General features: G+C 38.9%; 1 protein-coding gene and 1 pseudogene across 1 annotated transcript in view; both read left to right on the top strand.

Moving 5' to 3' along the window:
• The window catches only part of cacnb2b (calcium channel, voltage-dependent, beta 2b), a 144272-nt gene that overhangs the window by 5347 nt on the left and 117870 nt on the right, over positions 1-21055 (top strand). Inside the window, exons 2-4 of the mRNA XM_065006020.1 lie at positions 8456-8518; positions 11810-11932; positions 12181-12320. Of these exons, the coding sequence (XP_064862092.1) occupies positions 8456-8518; positions 11810-11932; positions 12181-12320 (326 nt within the window). The remainder of the gene's footprint in view (positions 1-8455; positions 8519-11809; positions 11933-12180; positions 12321-21055) is intronic.
• LOC135562758 (uncharacterized) lies at positions 8884-11745 on the top strand (annotated as a pseudogene).

The raw sequence follows: 21055 nt of genomic DNA, 5'->3' as shown, positions 1-21055 counted from the left end.
ATTCTACATCACATCATCATTACACACTAAAGTGGCCCAAGTCTATTCTACATCACATAATCATTACACACTAAAGTGGCCCAAGTCTATTCTACATAATCATTCCAAACTAAAGTGGCCCAAGTCTAATTCTACATCACATCATCATTCCAAACTAAAGTGGCCCAAGTCTATTCTACATCACATAATCATTACACACTAAAGTGGCCCAAGTCTATTCTACATAATCATTCCAAACTAAAGTGGCCCAAGTCTAATTCTACATCACATCATCATTCCAAACTAAAGTGGCCCAAGTCTATTCTACATCATCATTCCAAACTAAAGTGGCCCAAGTCTAATTCTACATCACATCATCATTCCAAACTAAAGTGGCCCAAGTCTAATTCTACATCACATCATCATTCCAAACTAAAGTGGCCCAAGTCTAATTCTACATTACATCATCATTCCAAACTAAAGTGGCCCAAGTCTAATTCTACATCACATCATCATTCCAAACTAAAGTGGCCCAAGTCTATTCTACATCATCATTCCAAACTAAAGTGGCCCAAGTCTATTCTACATCATCATTTCAAACTAAAGTGGCCCAAGTCTAATTCTACATCACATCATCATTACACACTAAAGTGGCCCAAGTCTATTCTACATCACATAATCATTACACACTAAAGTGGCCCAAGTCTATTCTACATAATCATTCCAAACTAAAGTGGCCCAAGTCTAATTCTACATCACATCATCATTCCAAACTAAAGTGGCCCAAGTCTATTCTACATCATCATTCCAAACTAAAGTGGCCCAAGTCTAATTCTACATCACATCATCATTCCAAACTAAAGTGGCCCAAGTCTATTCTACATCATCATTCCAAACTAAAGTGGCCCAAGTCTAATTCTACATCACATCATCATTCCAAACTAAAGTGGCCCAAGTCTAATTCTACATTACATCATCATTCCAAACTAAAGTGGCCCAAGTCTAATTCTACATCACATCATCATTCCAAACTAAAGAGGCCCAAGTCTAATTCTACATCACATCATCATTCCAAACTAAAGTGGCCCAAGTCTAATTCTACATTACATCATCATTACACACTAAAGTGGCCCAAGTCTAATTCTACATCACATCATCATTCCAAACTAAAGTGGCCCAAGTCTAATTCTACATCACATCATCATTACACACTAAAGCGGCCCAAGTTGAATTCTACATTACATCATCATTACAAACTAATGCGGCCCAAATCTATTCTACATTTACATTACATTTAAGTCATTTAGCAGACGCTCTTATGCAGAGCGACTTACAAATTGGTGCGTTCACCTTATGACATCCAGTGGAACTGCCACTTTACAATAGTGCATCTAAATCTTTTAAGGGGGGGGGGGGGTGGGAAGGATTACTTTATCCTATCCTAGGTATTCCTTAAAGAGGTGGGGTTTCAGGTGTCTCCGGAAGGTGGTGATTGACTCCGCTGTCCTGGCGTCGTGAGGGAGTTTGTTCCACCATTGGGGGGCCAGAGCAGCGAACAGTTTTGACTGGGCTGAGCGGGAACTGTACTTCCTCAGTGGTAGGGAGGCGAGCAGGCCAGAGGTGGATGAACGCAGTGCCCTTGTTTGGGTGTAGGGCCTGATCAGAGCCTGGAGGTACTGAGGTGCCGTTCCCCCTCACAGCTCCGTAGGCAAGCACCATGGTCTTGTAGCGGATGCGAGCTTCAACTGGAAGCCAGTGGAGAGAGCGGAGGAGCGGGGTGACGTGAGAGAACTTGGGAAGGTTGAACACCAGACGGGCTGCGGCGTTCTGGATGAGTTGTAGGGGTTTAATGGCACAGGCAGGGAGCCCAGCCAACAGCGAGTTGCAGTAATCCAGACGGGAGATGACAAGTGCCTGGATTAGGACCTGCACCGCTTCCTGTGTGAGGCAGGGTCGTACTCTGCGGATGTTGTAGAGCATGAACCTACAGGAACGGGCCACCGCCTTGATGTTAGTTGAGAACGACAGGGTGTTGTCCAGGATCACGCCAAGGTTCTTAGCGCTCTGGGAGGAGGACACAGTGGAGTTGTCAACCGTGATGGCGAGATCATGGAACGGGCAAGTCCTTCCCTGGGAGGAGGAGCAGCTCCATCTTGCCGAGGTTCAGCTTGAGGTGGTGATCCGTCATCCACACTGATATGTCTGCCAGACATGCAGAGATGCGATTCGCCACCTGGTCATCAGAAGGGGGAAAGGAGAAGATTAATTGTGTGTCGTCTGCATAGCAATGATAGGAGAGACCATGTGAGGTTATGACAGAGCCAAGTGACTTGGTGTATAGCGAGAATAGGAGAGGGCCTAGAACAGAGCCCTGGGGGACACCAGTGGTGAGAGCACGTGGTGAGGAGACGGATTCTCGCCACGCCACCTGGTAGGAGCGACCTGTCAGGTAGGACGCAATCCAAGCGTGGGCCGCGCCGGAGATGCCCAACTCGGAGAGGGTGGAGAGGAGGATCTGATGGTTCACAGTATCGAAGGCAGCCGATAGGTCTAGAAGGATGAGAGCAGAGGAGAGAGAGTTAGCTTTAGCAGTGCGGAGCGCGTCCGTGATACAGAGAAGAGCAGTCTCAGTTGAATGACTAGTCTTGGAACCTGACTGATTTGGATCAAGAAGGTCATTCTGAGAGAGATAGCGGGAGAGCTGGCCAAGGACGGCACGTTCAAGGGTTTTGGAGAGAAAAGAAAGAAGGGATACTGGTCTGTAGTTGTTGACATCGGAGGGATCGAGTGTAGGTTTTTTCAGAAGGGGTGCAACTCTCGCTCTCTTGAAGACGGAAGGGACGTAGCCAGCGGTCAGGGATGAGTTGATGAGCGAGGTGAGGTAAGGGAGAAGGTCTCCGGAAATGGTCTGGAGAAGAGAGGAGGGGATAGGGTCAAGCGGGCAGGTTGTTGGGCGGCCGGCCGTCACAAGACGCGAGATTTCATCTGGAGAGAGAGGGAGAAAGAGGTCAGAGCACAGGGTAGGGCAGTGTGAGCAGAACCAGCGGTGTCGTTTGACTTAGCAAACGAGGATCGGATTTCGTCGACCTTCTTTTCAAAATGGTTGACGAAGTGATCTGCAGAGAGGAGGAGGGGGGATTCAGGAGGGAGGAGAAGGTGGCAAAGAGCTTCCTAGGGTTAGAGGCAGATGCTTGGAATTTAGAGTGGTAGAAAGTGGCTTTAGCAGCAGCGACAGAAGAGGAAAATATAGATAGGAGGGAGTGAAAGGATGCCAGGTCCGCAGGGAGGCGAGTTTTCCTCCATTTCCGCCTCGGCTGCCCGGAGCCCTGTTCTGTGAGCTCGCAATGAGTCGCCGAGCCACGGAGCGGGAGGGGAGGACCGAGCCGGCCTGGAGGATAGGGGACATAGAGAGTCAAAGGATGCAGAAAGGGAGGAGAGGAGGGTTGAGGAGGCAGAATCAGGAGATAGGTTGGAGAAGGTTTGAGCAGAGGGAAGAGATGATAGGATGGAAGAGGAGAGAGTAGCGGGGGAGAGAGAGGAAGGTTGGGACGGCGCGATACCATCCGAGTAGGGGCAGTGTGGGAAGTGTTGGATGAGAGCGAGAGGGAAAAGGATACAAGGTAGTGGTCGGAGACTTGGAGGGGAGTTGCAATGAGGTTAGTGGAAGAACAGCATCTAGTAAAGATGAGGTCGAGCGTATTGCCTGCCTTGTGAGTAGGGGGAAGGTGAGAGGGAGAGGTCAAAAGAGGAGAGGAGTGGAAAGAAGGAGGCAGAGAGGAATGAGTCAAAGGTAGACGTGGGGAGGTTAAAGTCGCCCAGAACTGTGAGAGGTGAGCCGTCCTCAGGAAAGGAGCTTATCAAGGCATCAAGCTCATTGATGAACTCTCCGAGGGAACCTGGAGGGCGATAAATGATAAGGATGTTAAGCTTGAAAGGGCTGGTAACTGTGACAGCATGGAATTCAAAGGAGGCGATAGACAGATGGGTAAGGGGAGAAAGAGAGAATGACCACTTGGGAGAGATGAGGATCCCGGTGCCACCACCCCGCTGACCAGAAGCTCTCGGGGTGTGCGAGAACACGTGGCCGGACGAAGAGAGAGCAGTAGGAGTAGCAGTGTTATCTGTGGTGATCCATGTTTCCGTCAGTGCCAAGAAGTCGAGGGACTGAGGAGGCATAGGCTGAGATGAACTCTGCCTTGTTGGCCGCAGATCGGCAGTTCCAGAGGCTACCGGAGACCTGGAACTCCACGTGGGTCGTGCGCGCTGGGACCACCAGATTAGGTGGCCGCGGCCACGCGGTGTGGAGCGTTTGTATGGTCTGTGCAGAGAGGAGAGAACAGGGATAGACAGACACATAGTTGACAGGCTACAGAAGAGGCTACGCTAATGCAAAGGAGATTGGAATGACAAGTGGACTACACGTCTCGAATGTTCAGAAAGTTGAGCTTACGTAGCAAGAATCTTATTGACTAAAATGATTAAAAATGATACAGTACTGCTGAAGTAGGCTAGCTGGCAGTGGCTGCGTTGTTGACTTTGTAGGCTAGCTGGCAGTGGCTGCGTTGTTGATTTGGGGGCTAGCTGGCTAGCTAGCAGTGTTGATTACGTTACGTTGCGTTAAAAGAACGACAATAGCTGGCTAGGTAACTTAGAAAATCGCTCTAGACTACACAATTATCTTTGATACAGAGACGGCTATGTAGCTAGCTATGTAGCTAGCTACGATCAAACAAATCAAACCGTTGTACTGTAATGAAATGAAATGAAAATGTGATACTACCTGTGGAGCGAGGCGGAATGCGACCGGGTTGTTGAGTTCTAATCGGTAGACGTTGGCTAGCTGTTGGCTAGCTAGCAGTGTCTCCTACGTTAAGGACAACAAATAGCTGGCTGCGTTGTTGATTCAGGGGCTAGCTGGCTAGCTAGCTAGCAGTGTTGATTACGTTACGTTGCGTTAAAAGAAAGACAATAGCTGGCTAGGTAACCTAGAAAATCGCTCTAGACTACACAATTATCTACACAATTATCTTTTGATACAGAGACGGCTATTCTACATTACATCATCATTACACACTAAAGCGTCCCAAGTTGAATTCTACATTTGTATTTGTTTTGGATCCCCATTACTTTTCCTGGGGTCCAGCAAAATTAAGGCAGTTTATACAATTCTAAAAACATAAGAATACATTCACAAATTTCACGACACATTGTGTCCTTAGTCAAATACTCTACCACTACCACATCTACAGTGCAAATTCCACGTGTACATGTGTGTATAGTGCGCATGTTATCATGTGGGCATGCATGCGTCTGTGCCTATGATTGTGTTACTTCACAGTCCCCGCTGTTCCATAAGATGTATTTTTATCAGTTTTTTAAATCTAATTTTACTGCCTGCATCAGTTACTTGATGTGGAATTGAGTTCCATGTAGTCATGGTTGTATGTAGTACTGTGCGCCTCCCATAGTCTGTTCTGGACTTGGGGACTGTGAAGAGACCTCTGGTAGCATGTCTTGTGGGGTATGTATGGGTGTCCGAGCTGTGTGCCAGTAGTTCAAACAGACCTCTGGTGGCATGTCTTGTGGGGTATGTATGGGTGTCCGAGCTGTGTGCTAGTAGTTTAAACAGACCTCTGGTTGCATGTCTTGTGGAGTATGTATGGGTGTCTGAGCTGTGTGCTAGTAGTTTAAACAGGCCTCTGGTAGCATGTCTTGTGGGGTATGTATGGGTGTCCGAGCTGTGTGCCAGTAGTTCAAACAGACCTCTGGTGGCATGTCTTGTGGGGTATGTATGGTTGTCCGAGCTGTGTGCCAGTAGTTTAGACAGACCTCTGGTGGCATGTCTTGTGGGGTATGTATGGGTGTCCGAGCTGTGTGCCAGCAGTTCAAACAGACAGCTTGGTGCATTCAACATGTCAATACCTCTCATAAATACAAGTAGTGATGAAGTCAATCTCTCCTCCACTTTGAGCCAAGAGAGATTGACATGTATATTATTAATATTAGCTCTCTGTACATCCAAGGGCCAGCTGTGCTGCCCTGTTCTGAGCCAATTGCAACTTTCCTAAGTCCTTTTTTTGTGGCACCTGACCACACGGCGGAACAGTAGTCCAGGTGCTACAAAACTAGGACCTGTAGGATCTGCCTTGTTGATAGTGTTGTTAAGAAGTTATAAACTAGAGCCTGTAGGATCTGCCTTGTTGATAGTGTTGTTAAGAAGTTATAAACTAGAGCCTGTAGGACCTGCCTTGTTGATAGTGCTGTTAAGAAGGTATAAACTAGGGCCTGTAGGACCTGCCTTGTTGATAGTGTTGTTAAAGAAGGTAGAAACTAGAGCCTGTAGGATCTGCCTTGTTGATAGTGTTGTTAAAAAGGTAGAAACTAGAACCTGTAGGGTCTGCCTTGTTGATAGTGTTGTTAAGAAGGTAGAAACTAGGGCCTGTAGGACCTGCCTTGATGATAGTGCTGTTAAGAAGGTAGAAACTAGGGCCTGTAGGACCTGCCTTGTTGATAGTGTTGTTAAGAAGGTAGAAACTAGAACCTGTAGGGTCTGCCTTGTTGATAGTGTTGTTAAGAAGGTAGAAACTAGGGCCTGTAGGACCTGCCTTGTTGATAGTGTTGTTAAGAAGGTAGAAACTAGAACCTGTAGGATCTGCCTTGTTGATAGTGTTGTTAAGAAGGTAGAGCAGCGCTTTATTATTGATTTACTTCTCCCCATCTTAGCTACTGTTGTATCAATATGTTTTGACCATGACAGTTTAGAGTCCAGGGTTACTCCAAGCAGTTTAGTCATTTCAACTTGCTCAATTTCCACATTATTTATTACAATATTTAGTTGAGGTTTAGGGTTTAGTGAATGATTTGTCCCAAATACAATGCTTTGAGTTTTAGAAATATTTAGGACTAACTTATTCCTTGCCATCCACTCTGAAACTAACTGCAGCTCTTTGATAAATGTTGCAGTCATTTCAGTCGCTGTAGTAGCTGACATGTATAGAGTTGATTCATCCGCATACATAGAAACCTTACTCAAAGCCAGAGGCATGTCATTATTAGTTTGAAAAAAGTAATGGGCCTAGACAGCTTCCCTGGGGAATTCCTGATTCTTCCTGGATTATGTTGGAAAGGCTTCCATTAAAGAACACCCTCTGAGTTCTGTTAGGCAGGAAACTCTTTATCCACAATATAAATCACAGAATCATTACAAACTAAAGCAGCCCAAGTCAAAATTACATCATCATTACAAACTAAAAAAGGACCATTCTAATTCTACATCACATCATCAATACAAACTAAGGCGGCTCAAGTCTAATTCTAAATCACCATTACAAACTAACTCGATCCAAGTCTAAATCTACATCACCATTACACATTAAAGAGGCCCAAGTCTAAATCTACATCACCATTACACATTAAAGAGGCCCAAGTCTAATTCTACATCACCATTACACATTAAAGAGGCCCAAGTCTAAATCTACATCACCATTACACATTAAAGAGGCCCAAGTCTAATTCTACATCACCATTACACATTAAAGAGGCCCAAGTCTAAATCTACATCACCATTACACATTAAAGAGGCCCAAGTCTAAATCTACATCACCATTACACATTAAAGAGGCCCAAGTCTAAATCTACATCACCATTACACATTAAAGAGGCCCAAGTCTAAATCTACATCACCATTACACATTAAAGAGGCCCAAGTCTAAATCTACATCACCATTACACATTAAAGAGGCCCAAGTCTAATTCTACATCACCATTACACATTAAAGAGGCCCAAGTCTAAATCTACATCACCATTACACATTAAAGAGGCCCAAGTCTAATTCTACATCACCATTACACATTAAAGAGGCCCAAGTCTAATTCTACATCACCATTACACATTAAAGAGGCCCAAGTCTAAATCTACATCACCATTACACATTAAAGAGGCCCAAGTCTAATTCTACATGACATCATCATTACAAACAGAAGCAGATCAAGTCTAATTCTACATAAGCATTACAAACTAATGTTGACAAAGTCTAATTCTACATCACATCATCATTACGAACTAATCCGTCCCAAGTCTAATTGTAAGCCAAATTATCATTACAAACTAAAGAGGCCCAAGCTTAATTCTACATTACATCAGCACGGCAAACTAAAGCGGCCCCCAAGTCTAATTCCAAATCATCATTAAAGCAGCCCAAGTCTAATTCTAAGTCATCATTACAAACTAAAGCTGCCCAAGTCCAATTCTCCATCACACCAACATTACAGAACAGCAGCCCGTCTAATTCTACGTCACATAATCAACACAAACTAAGGCGGCCCAAGTCTAATTCTACATCACCATTACAATTTAGAGGCCCAAATGGAATTCTATGTAATTCATTACAAACTAAGGTGGCCCAAGTCTAATTCTACACCATCATTACAAACTAAAGCATCCCAAGTCTAATTCTGACTCCCTTTCTCTCTCCAGACCCTGAGGGACGTAGATGGTCATGAGGAGCGGAATGCCCAGGTCCAGTTGGAGAAGGCCAAGGTACGCCCCCAATCTAACTACCCCGATCCCTTGTTTCCTATCTCCTTCCTTACTTGGTTTCAGAGCATTTAATGTTATTATGTACGTAAATCTGAGACACTAAATCTGGTATTCTATGTATTAATTTGTGGATGTCCATTATCCATTTCGTATGATATGTTGAGAATTGCAAAACCTACAGTATGTTACGTATTTGCAAAATGTATGCTATGTTTTGAATTACAATTTGTTTAGTCTAACGTTAGCTAGATGACTAATGTTAGCTAGCTGGCTAACGTTAGCTTGGCTAGGAGGTAAGTTTACGTTTAGGAGTTAGGTTAAAGGGTTAAGGTTAGGGGAAGGGTTAGCTAAAAGGTTTAAGGTCTATGTTAGGGGACGGGTTAGCTAACATGCTAAGTACTTGGAAAGTAGCTAAAAATGTGTAACTAGTTGAACAGTTATTAGCTAAATGAGCTAAAATGCTCAAGTTTTCCATGATGAAATTCAAATACACAATCTTTGGGTTGCTAGATGTTCACCTTATTCGCCCACCCATCCACCCTGACCAACCACCATTCTTTCCCTTTTTTATTAATAAAGTTACATCTTATGTAACCATATCAAACATAACATATCATACTAATTTGAATTACCTGATTTACTTTGATTATCTTATGTCTACTCAGAGACCAGGCTGCCTCCCCATCTCTTCTCTATGAGACACCTGAAACCCCACCTCTTTAAGGAATACCTAGGATAGGATAAAGTAATCCCTCTCACCCCCCCTCCCCCTTAAAAGATTTAGATGCACTACTGTTCCACTGGATGTCATAAGGTGAATGCACCAATTTGTAAGTCGCTCTGGATAAGAGCGTCTGCTAAATGACTTAAATGTTAAATGTAAATGTTACCAGTGCAAGTCTGTTGTCTTCACTGTTACCAGTACAAGTCTGTTGTCTTTGTTACCAGTACAAGTCTGTTGTCTTCCCTCTTACCAGTACAAGTCTGTTGTCTTCTCTCTTACCAGTACAAGTATGTTGTCTTCCCTCTTACCAGTACAAGTCTGTTGTCTTTGTTACCAGTACAAGTCTGTTGTCTTCTCTCTTACCAGTACAGGTCTGTTGTCTTTGTTACCAGTACAAGTCTGTTGTCTTCCCTCTTACCAGTACAAGTCTGTTGTCTTCCCTCTTACCAGTACAAGTCTGTTGTCTTCCCTCTTACCAGTACAGGTCTGTTGTCTTCCCTCTTACCAGTACAGGTCTGTTGTCTTCCCTCTTACCAGTACGTCTGTTGTCTTTCCTGTTACCAGTACAGGTCTGTTGTCTTCTTTGTTACCAGTACAAGTCTGTTGTCTTCTCTCTTACCAGTACAGGTCTGTTGTCTTCTTTGTTACCAGTACAGGTCTGTTGTCTTCCCTCTTACCAGTACAGGTCTGTTGTCTTCCCTCTTACCAGTACAGGTCTGTTGTCTTCTTTGTTACCAGTACAAGTCTGTTGTCTTCCCTCTTACCAGTACAAGTCTGTTGTCTTCCCTCTTACCAGTACAAGTCTGTTGTCTTCTCTCTTACCAGTACAGGTCTGTTGTCTTCTTTGTTACCAGTACAAGTCTGTTGTCTTCCCTCTTACCAGTACAAGTCTGTTGTCTTCCCTCTTACCAGTACAAGTCTGTTGTCTTCCCTCTTACCAGTACAGGTCTGTTGTCTTCTCTCTTACCAGTACAGGTCTGTTGTCTTCTTTGTTACCAGTACAAGTCTGTTGTCTTCCCTCTTACCAGTACAAGTCTGTTGTCTTCCCTCTTACCAGTACAAGTCTGTTGTCTTCTCTCTTACCAGTACAGGTCTGTTGTCTTCTCTGTTACCAGTACAGTTCTGTTGTCTTCTCTCTTACCAGTACAGGTCTGTTGTCTTCCCTCTTACCAGTACAAGTCTGTTGTCTTCCCTCTTACCAGTACAAGTCTGTTGTCTTCCCTCTTACCAGTACAAGTCTGTTGTCTTCCCTCTTACCAGTACAGGTCTGTTGTCTTCTCTCTTACCAGTACAAGTATGTTGTCTTCTCTCTTACCAGTACAGGTCTGTTGTCTTCCCTCTTACCAGTACAGGTCTGTTGTCTTCCCTCTTACCAGTACAGGTCTGTTGTCTTCCCTCTTACCAGTACAGGTCTGTTGTCTTCCCTCTTACCAGTACAGGTCTGTTGTCTTCCCTCTTACCAGTACAGGTCTGTTGTCTTCCCTCTTACCAGTACAGGTCTGTTGTCTTCCCTCTTACCAGTACAGGTCTGTTGTCTTCTCTCTTACCAGTACAGGTCTGTTGTCTTCTTTGTTACCAGTACAAGTCTGTTGTCTTCCCTCTTACCAGTACAGGTCTGTTGTCTTCTCTCTTACCAGTACAAGTCTGTTGTCTTCCCTCTTACCAGTACAAGTCTGTTGTCTTCTCTCTTACCAGTACAGGTCTGTTGTCTTCTCTCTTACCAGTACAAGTCTGTTGTCTTCCCTCTTACCAGTACAAGTCTGTTGTCTTCTCTCTTACCAGTACAGGTCTGTTGTCTTCCCTCTTACCAGTACAAGTCTGTTGTCTTCCCTCTTACCAGTACAGGTCTGTTGTCTTCCCTCTTACCAGTACAAGTCTGTTGTCTTCCCTCTTACCAGTACAAGTCTGTTGTCTTCCCTCTTACCAGTACAAGTCTGTTGTCTTCTCTCTTACCAGTACAGGTCTGTTGTCTTCTCTCTTACCAGTACAAGTCTGTTGTCTTCCCTCTTACCAGTACAAGTCTGTTGTCTTCTCTCTTACCAGTACAGGTCTGTTGTCTTCCCTCTTACCAGTACAGGTCTGTTGTCTTCTCTGTTACCAGTACAGGTCTGTTGTCTTCCCTCTTACCAGTACAGGTCTGTTGTCTTCCCTCTTACCAGTACAGGTCTGTTGTCTTCCCTCTTACCAGTACAGGTCTGTTGTCTTCTCTGTTACCAGGATGAGTTTCTTGTCTTTCCTGTTACAAGTACGTCTGTTGTCTTCCCTGTTTAACCAGTACGCCTATTGTCTTTCCTGTTACCAGTACAGGTCTGTTGTCTTCTTTGTTACCAGTACAAGTCTGTTGTCTTCCCTCTTACCAGTACAGGTCTGTTGTCTTCCCTCTTACCAGTACAGGTCTGTTGTCTTCTCTGTTACCAGGATGAGTTTCTTGTCTTCCCTCTTACCAGTACGTCTGTTGTCTTCTCTGTTTAACCAGTTCAAGCCTGTTGTCTTCTCTGTTTAACCAGTTCAAGCCTGTTGTCTTCTCTGTTTAACCAGTACGTCTGTTGTCTTCTCTGTTTAACCAGTACAAGCCTGTGGCATTTGCTGTGCGGTGTAACTTCTATTACATACCAGCAGACGACGACAACATCCCAGTACCAGGCCAGGCTGTCACCTTCGAGGCCAGAGACTTTCTACACGTCAAAGAGGTTAGAGTGTAACCCTTAACCCCTTTCCTTTAACCACTAGCTCTATGATAGTGATGATGATGGTAATAATGTAGTGGTGATGATGATGGTTATGGGAATGCATCACACTCCTTCCCTTCTCTGAGTCTACCTCTCTCTTTTTTCATGTCTTGTTTATTAGTCTGATATTTTGTTAAATAAGTGCTAAATTATGTAATATTATTATTATTCATAATAAATCCAGTTCCCTGCCTGCCTTGTCTGAACAGAAGTTTAATAGTGACTGGTGGCTTGGGCGTCCGGTGAAAGAGGATGGAGTGGTGGGGTTCATACCCAGTCCAACCAACCTGGAGACCATCCTGATCAGGAGAGATGTCCAGGCCAGGAAAGCTGCCAAAGCTCTGGCCAGGTACACAGCCATAAGCCTGATCCTGACCCTTGACACCCTAACCCTGCTGGTAGCTACTGGTACTGTGCTTCTACATCTGCATTGCTTGCTGTTTAGGGTTTTAAGCTGGGTTACTGTACAGCACTTTGTGACATCGGCTGATGAAAAAAGGGCTTTATAAATACATGTGATTGAATGTTACTGCTACTACTACTGCTGATACAATTACTACTACTGATGCTTCTACTACTGCTGCTATGACTGCTACTGCTGCTATTACTACTAGTACTACTACTACTACTGCTGCTATTACTAGTAGTAGTACTACTACTGCTGCTGCTAATACTACTACTACTACTACTACTACTGCTGCTGCTATTACTATTACTACTACTACTACTACTACTACTACTACTACTACTGCTGCTGCTGCTATTACTACTACTACTACTACTACTACTACTACTACTGCTGCTGCTATTACTACTACTACTACTACTACTACTACTACTACTGCTGCTAGTGTTGTTAAGAAGGTAGAAACTAGAGCCTGTAGGACCTGCCTTGTTAATCATAACAACATACAGAAACTCAAGTCCTTCTGCTCACCCGACCTAGAATTCCTTACTATCAAATGCCGGCCATATTACCTCCCAAGAGAATTCTCGTCAGTTATCGTCACAGCTGTGTACATTCCCCCTCAAAGAGACACCAAGATGGCCCTCAAAGAACTTCACTGGACTCTATGTAAACTGGAAACCATATATCCTGAGGCTGCATTTATTGTAGCTGGGGATTTTAACAAAGAAAATTTGAGAACAAGGCTGCCTAAATTCAATCAGCATATTGATTGCAGTACACGCGGGGGTAATACACTCGATCACTGCTACTCTAACTTCTGCAATGCATACAAAGGCCTCCCCTGCCCTCCCTTCGGCAAATCTGACCATGATGCCATCTTGCTCGTACCGTCTTATAGGCAGAAACTCAAACAGGATGTACCAGTGACTAGAACCATTCAACACAGGTCTGACCAATCGGAATCCATGCTTCAAGATTGTTTTGATCACGTGGACTGGGATATGTTCCAGTCAGCCTTGAAGAACAACATCGATCTATACGCTGACTGTGAGTCAGTTTATAAAGAAGTGCATTGGATATGTTGTACCCACTGTGACTATTAAAACCTACCCTAACCAGAAACCGTGGATGGATGGTGGCATTCGCGCAAAACTGAAAGCGTGAATGCCGCATTTAACCATGGAACGAGGTCTGGGAATATGGATGAATATAAACAGTGTACTTATTCCCTCCACAAGGCATTCAAACAAGCGAAATGCCAGTACAGGGACAAAGTGGAGTCGCAATTCAATGCCTCAGACACGAGACGTATGTGGCAGGGTCTACAGGAAATCACAGACTACAAAAAGAAAACCAGCCACGTAACACTTCCAGACAAACTAAACACCTTTTTTGCCCGATTTGAGGATAATATAGTGCCACCTTTGCGGCCCGGTAATGAGGATGCCCCCCCCCCCCCCCCCTCATTTTGTTATTTAAAAAAGATGAAAGGTGGCCAGACTGACTACCCGATCTACTACGCCTTGCGAGTGTCCAGTCTCCCATGGACCGCGGAGTTGAGGTGAACATCTGTCCGTTGGATTGGGACAGATCAACACTGCCCTACTCAGACAGTTTAACTATAGGAGGCATTTAAAACTGAGATTCAGTTTGCCTGGGTTACAGTAAGATTGATGTACTTAGAAAGCAGGTTATGCTTTTGTCACAGCCGAGCCAACAGCTGGAGGATATTTTCCCCTATCTGCTTGATGGTGGTGCATATAGGGCAGACCTTATCTTCAACTTGTGACTGTGTGGAAATCATCTCACACCATAAGCATTTATGCCCAGCTGTGGATAAAAACACAGGTCGGGTAGCACTGCTAGCATTAACCTGTTCCGTTTTCATTATGGCTAGCAGCTAACTGCTACTTAACATGAATCCGGGACACAAACTTGTGGTCCCAGCCATGAAGGCTGACTGCCTCGAGGAAACCGTAGCAATACTTTAGCTATGATTAAAAACTATTTCATGAAAACTATTTCATAAAAACAACAAACCGAGTGTATATGGTATACTATTCTGTTTCACAGTTTGATGATGTCTGTTGCGAGATGTTGGACACATATCTCCTCTACTGCTGCTGCTGCTACTACTGTTACTATTATTACTACTATTACTACTATCTCAACTACAATCACTAATACTATTAGTAATGCTATTACTACTACTACTACTGTTATTACTATTACTACTACTATTACTATTATTACTACTACTATTACTATTACTATTATTACTACTATTACTACTGTCTCAACTACAATCACTACTACTATTAGTAATGCTATTACTACTACTACTACTGTTATTACTATTACTACTACTATTACTATTATTACTACTACTACTACTATTACTATTATTACTACTACTACTACTGTCTCAACTACAATCACTAATACTATTAGTAATGCTATTACTACTACTACTACTGTTATTACTATTACTACTACTGTTATTACTACTACTACTACTATTATTACTACTACTACTACTATTATTACTACTACTACTACTATTATTACTACTACTACTACTGTTATTACTACTACTACTACTGTTATTACTACTACTACTACTGTTATTACTACTACTACTACTGTTATTACTACTATTACTAATGTTATTACTACTATTACTACTGTTATTACTACTACTACTATCTCAACTACAATCACTAATACTATTAGTAATGCTATTACTACTACTACTACTGTTATTACTATTACTACTACTACTACTGTTACTATGATTACTACTATTACTACTATCTCAACTACAATCACTAATACTATTAGTAATGCTATTACTACTACTACTACTGTTATTACTATTACTACTACTACTACTGTTACTATTATTACTACTATTACTACTGTCTCAACTACTACTACTACTGTTATTACTATTACTACTACTATTACTATTATTACTACTACTATTACTATTACTATTATTACTACTATTACTACTGTCTCAACTACAATCACTAATACTATTAGTAATGCTATTACTACTACTACTACTGTTATTATTACTACTACTACTACTATTACTATTATTACTACTACTACTACTATTATTACTACTACTACTACTATTATTACTACTACTACTACTATTACTACTATTACTACTGTTACTATTATTACTACTACTGTTACTATTACTACTGCTACTGTTATTACTACTATTACTACTGTCTCAACTACTACTACTACTGTTATTACTATTACTACTACTATTACTATTATTACTACTACTATTACTATTACTATTATTACTACTATTACTACTGTCTCAACTACAATCACTACTACTATTAGTAATGCTATTACTACTACTACTACTGTTATTACTATTACTACTACTATTACTATTATTACTACTACTACTACTATTACTATTATTACTACTACTACTACTGTCTCAACTACAATCACTAATACTATTAGTAATGCTATTACTACTACTACTACTGTTATTACTATTACTACTGCTACTACTGTTATTACTATTACTACTGTTATTACTACTACTACTACTATTACTATTATTACTACTACTACTACTGTTACTACTATTACTACTACTATTACTACTGCTACTGTTATTACTACTGCTACTACTGTTACTATTATTACTATTACTACTACTATTATTACTACTACTATTATTACTATTACTACTACTACTACTATCTCAACTACAATCACTAATACTATTAGTAATGCTATTACTACTACTACTACTACTACTATTACTACTGCTACTGTTATTACTACTGCTACTACTGTTACTATTATTACTACTACTACTACTATCTCAACTACAATCACTAATACTATTAGTAATGCTATTACTACTACTACTACTGTTATTACTACTACTACTACTACTATTATTACTATTACTACTACTACTACTATTATTACTACTACTACTACTATCTCAACTACAATCACTAATACTATTAGTAATGCTATTACTACTACTACTACTGTTATTACTATTACTACTACTACTACTGTTATTACTATTACTACTACTACTACTATCTCAACTACAATCACTAATACTATTAGTAATGCTATTACTACTACTACTACTGTTATTACTATTACTACTACTATTACTACTGCTACTGTTATTACTACTATTACTACTGCTACTATTATTACTACTACTACTACTATCTCAACTACAATCACTAATACTATTAGTAATGCTATTACTACTACTACTACTGTTATTACTATTACTACTACTACTACTGTTATTACTACTACTACTATTATTACTACTACTACTACTACTGTTATTACTATTACTACTACTACTACTGTTATTACTATTACTACTACTACTACTGTTATTACTATTACTACTACTACTACTGTTATTACTATTACTACTACTATTACTATTATTACTACTGCTACTACTGTTACTATTATTACTACTACTACTACTATCTCAACTACAATCACTAATACTATTAGTAATGCTATTACTACTACTACTACTGTTATTACTATTACTACTACTACTACTGTTATTACTACTACTACTACTACTATTATTACTACTACTACTACTACTGTTATTACTATTACTACTACTACTACTGTTATTACTATTACTACTACTACTACTATTATTACTACTACTACTACTATCTCAACTACAATCACTAATACTATTAGTAATGCTATTACTACTACTACTACTGTTATTACTATTACTACTACTACTACTATCTCAACTACAATCACTAATACTATTAGTAATGCTATTACTACTACTACTACTGTTATTACTACTACTACTACTACTACTATTATTACTACTACTGTTATTACTACTGCTACTACTGTTACTATTATTACTACTACTACTACTATCTCAACTACAATCACTAATACTATTAGTAATGCTATTACTACTACTACTACTGTTGTTACTATTACTACTACTACTACTGTTATTACTATTACTACTGCTACTACTGTTACTATTATTACTACTACTACTACTATCTCAACTACAATCACTAATACTATTAGTAATGCTATTACTACTACTACTACTGTTATTACTATTACTACTACTACTACTGTTATTACTATTACTACTACTACTACTGTTATTACTACTACTACTACTGTTACTATTATTACTACTACTATTACTATTATTACTACTACTACTACTATTACTATCTCAACTACAATCACTAATACTATTAGTAATGCTATTACTACTACTACTACTGTTATTACTATTACTACTACTACTACTACTATTACTACTACTACTACTGTTACTACTTATTACTATTACTACTACTATTATTACTACTACTACTACTATCTCAACTACAATCACTAATACTATTAGTAATGCTATTACTACTACTACTACTGTTATTACTATTACTACTACTACTACTGTTATTACTACTACTACTACTACTATTATTACTACTACTACTACTACTATTATTACTACTGCTACTACTGTTATTACTACTGCTACTACTGTTATTATTATTACTACTACTACTACTGTTATTACTACTACTACTACTATCTCAACTACAATCACTAATACTATTAGTAATGCTATTACTACTACTACTACTGTTATTACTATTACTACTACTACTACTGTTATTACTACTACTACTACTATTACTATTATTACTACTACTACTACTGTTACTACTATTATTACTACTATTACTACTGCTACTGTTATTACTACTGCTACTACTGTTACTATTATTACTATTACTACTACTATTATTACTACTACTACTACTATCACAACTACAATCACTAATACTATTAGTAATGCTATTACTACTACTACTACTGTTATTACTACTACTACTACTATTACTATTATTACTACTACTACTACTGTTACTACTATTACTACTACTATTACTACTGCTACTATTATTACTACTACTACTACTATCTCAACTACAATGACTAATACTATTAGTAATGCTATTACTACTACTACTACTACTGTTATTACTATTACTACTGCTACTACTGTTATTACTATTACTACTACTACTACTATCTCAACTACAATCACTAATACTATTAGTAATGCTATTACTACTACTACTACTGTTATTACTATTACTACTGCTACTACTGTTATTACTATTACTACTACTACTACTATCTCAACTACAATCACTAATACTATTAGTAATGCTATTACTACTACTACTACTGTTATTACTATTACTACTACTACTACTATCTCAACTACAATCACTAATACTATTAGTAATGCTATTACTACTACTACTACTGTTATTACTATTACTACTACTACTACTGTTATTACTACTACTACTACTGTTACTATTATTACTACTACTACTACTATCTCAACTACAATCACTAATACTATTAGTAATGCTATTACTACTACTACTACGGTTACTACTATTACTACTACTATTACTACTGCTACTGTTATTACTACTGCTACTACTGTTACTATTATTACTACTACTACTACTATCTCAACTACAATCACTAATACTATTAGTAATGCTATTACTACGACTACTACTGTTATTACTATTACTACTACTACTACTGTTACTATTATTACTACTGCTACTACTATTATTACTACTACTACTACTGTTACTACTATTACTACTACTATTACTACTGCTACTGTTATTACTACTGCTACTACTGTTACTATTATTACTATTACTACTACTATTATTACTACTACTGTTACTATTATTACTATTACTACTACTATTATTACTACTACTGTTACTATTATTACTATTACTACTACTATTATTACTACTACTACTACTATCACAACTACAATCACTAATACTATTAGTAATGTATTACTACTACTACTACTGTTATTACTATTACTACTACTGTTATTACTACTAATACTACTGTTATTACTACTACTACTGTTATTACTACTACTACTACTGTTATTACTACTACTATTACTACTACTACTACTGTTATTACTACTACTACTACTGTTATTACTACTACTACTACTACTGTTATTATTATTACTACTACTACTACTGTTATTACTACTACTACTACTGTTATTATTATTACTACTACTATTACTATTATTACTACTACTATTATTACTACTACTACTACTGTTATTACTATTACTACTACTACTACTGTTATTACTACTACTACTACTACTACTGTTATTACTACTACTACTACTGTTACTATTATTACTATTACTACTACTATTATTACTACTACTACTACTATCTCAACTACAATCACTAATACTATTAGTAATGCTATTACTACTACTACTACTGTTATTACTATTACTACTACTACTACTGTTATTACTACTACTACTACTGTTACTATTATTACTATTACTACTACTATTATTACTACTACTGTTACTATTATTACTATTACTACTACTATTATTACTACTACTACTACTATCACAACTACAATCACTAATACTATTAGTAATGTATTACTACTACTACTACTGTTATTACTATTACTACTACTGTTATTACTACTACTACTACTGTTATTACTACTACTACTGTTATTACTGCTACTACTGCTGTTACTGCTACTATTACTACTACTACTACTGTTATTACTACTACTACTACTGTTATTACTACTACTACTACTGTTATTATTATTACTACTACTACTACTGTTATTACTACTACTACTACTGTTATTATTATTACTACTACTATTACTATTATTACTACTACTATTATTACTGCTACTACTACTGTTATTACTATTATTACTACTACTACTACTGTTATTACTGCTACTACTACTACTACTGTTATTACTGCTACTACTACTGTTACTATTATTACTATTACTACTACTATTATTACTACTGCTACTACTATCTCAACTACAATCACTAATACTATTAGTAATGCTATTACTACTACTACTACTGTTATTACTATTACTACTACTACTACTGTTATTACTACTACTACTACTGTTACTATTATTACTATTACTACTACTATTATTACTACTACTACTACTATCTCAACTACAATCACTAATACTATTAGTAATGCTATTACTACTACTACTACTGTTATTACTATTACTACTACTACTACTGTTATTACTACTACTACTACTACTATTATTACTACTACTACTACTACTATTATTACTACTGCTACTACTGTTATTACTACTGCTACTACTGTTATTATTATTACTACTACTACTACTGTTATTACTACTACTACTATCTCAACTACAATCACTAATACTATTAGTAATGCTATTACTACTACTACTACTGTTATTACTATTACTACTACTACTACTGTTATTACTACTACTACTACTATTACTATTATTACTACTACTACTACTGTTACTACTATTATTACTACTATTACTACTGCTACTGTTATTACTACTGCTACTACTGTTACTATTATTACTATTACTACTACTATTATTACTACTACTACTACTATCACAACTACAATCACTAATACTATTAGTAATGCTATTACTACTACTACTACTGTTATTACTACTACTACTACTATTACTAT

The sequence above is a fragment of the Oncorhynchus nerka genome, linkage group LG20 (assembly GCF_034236695.1).
Source record: "Oncorhynchus nerka isolate Pitt River linkage group LG20, Oner_Uvic_2.0, whole genome shotgun sequence".
In the NCBI taxonomy this organism is placed as follows: Eukaryota; Metazoa; Chordata; class Actinopteri; order Salmoniformes; family Salmonidae; genus Oncorhynchus; species Oncorhynchus nerka.
The sequence above is the reverse complement of the archived record's forward strand: the minus strand, read 5'-3'. Positions and strand labels throughout refer to the sequence as shown.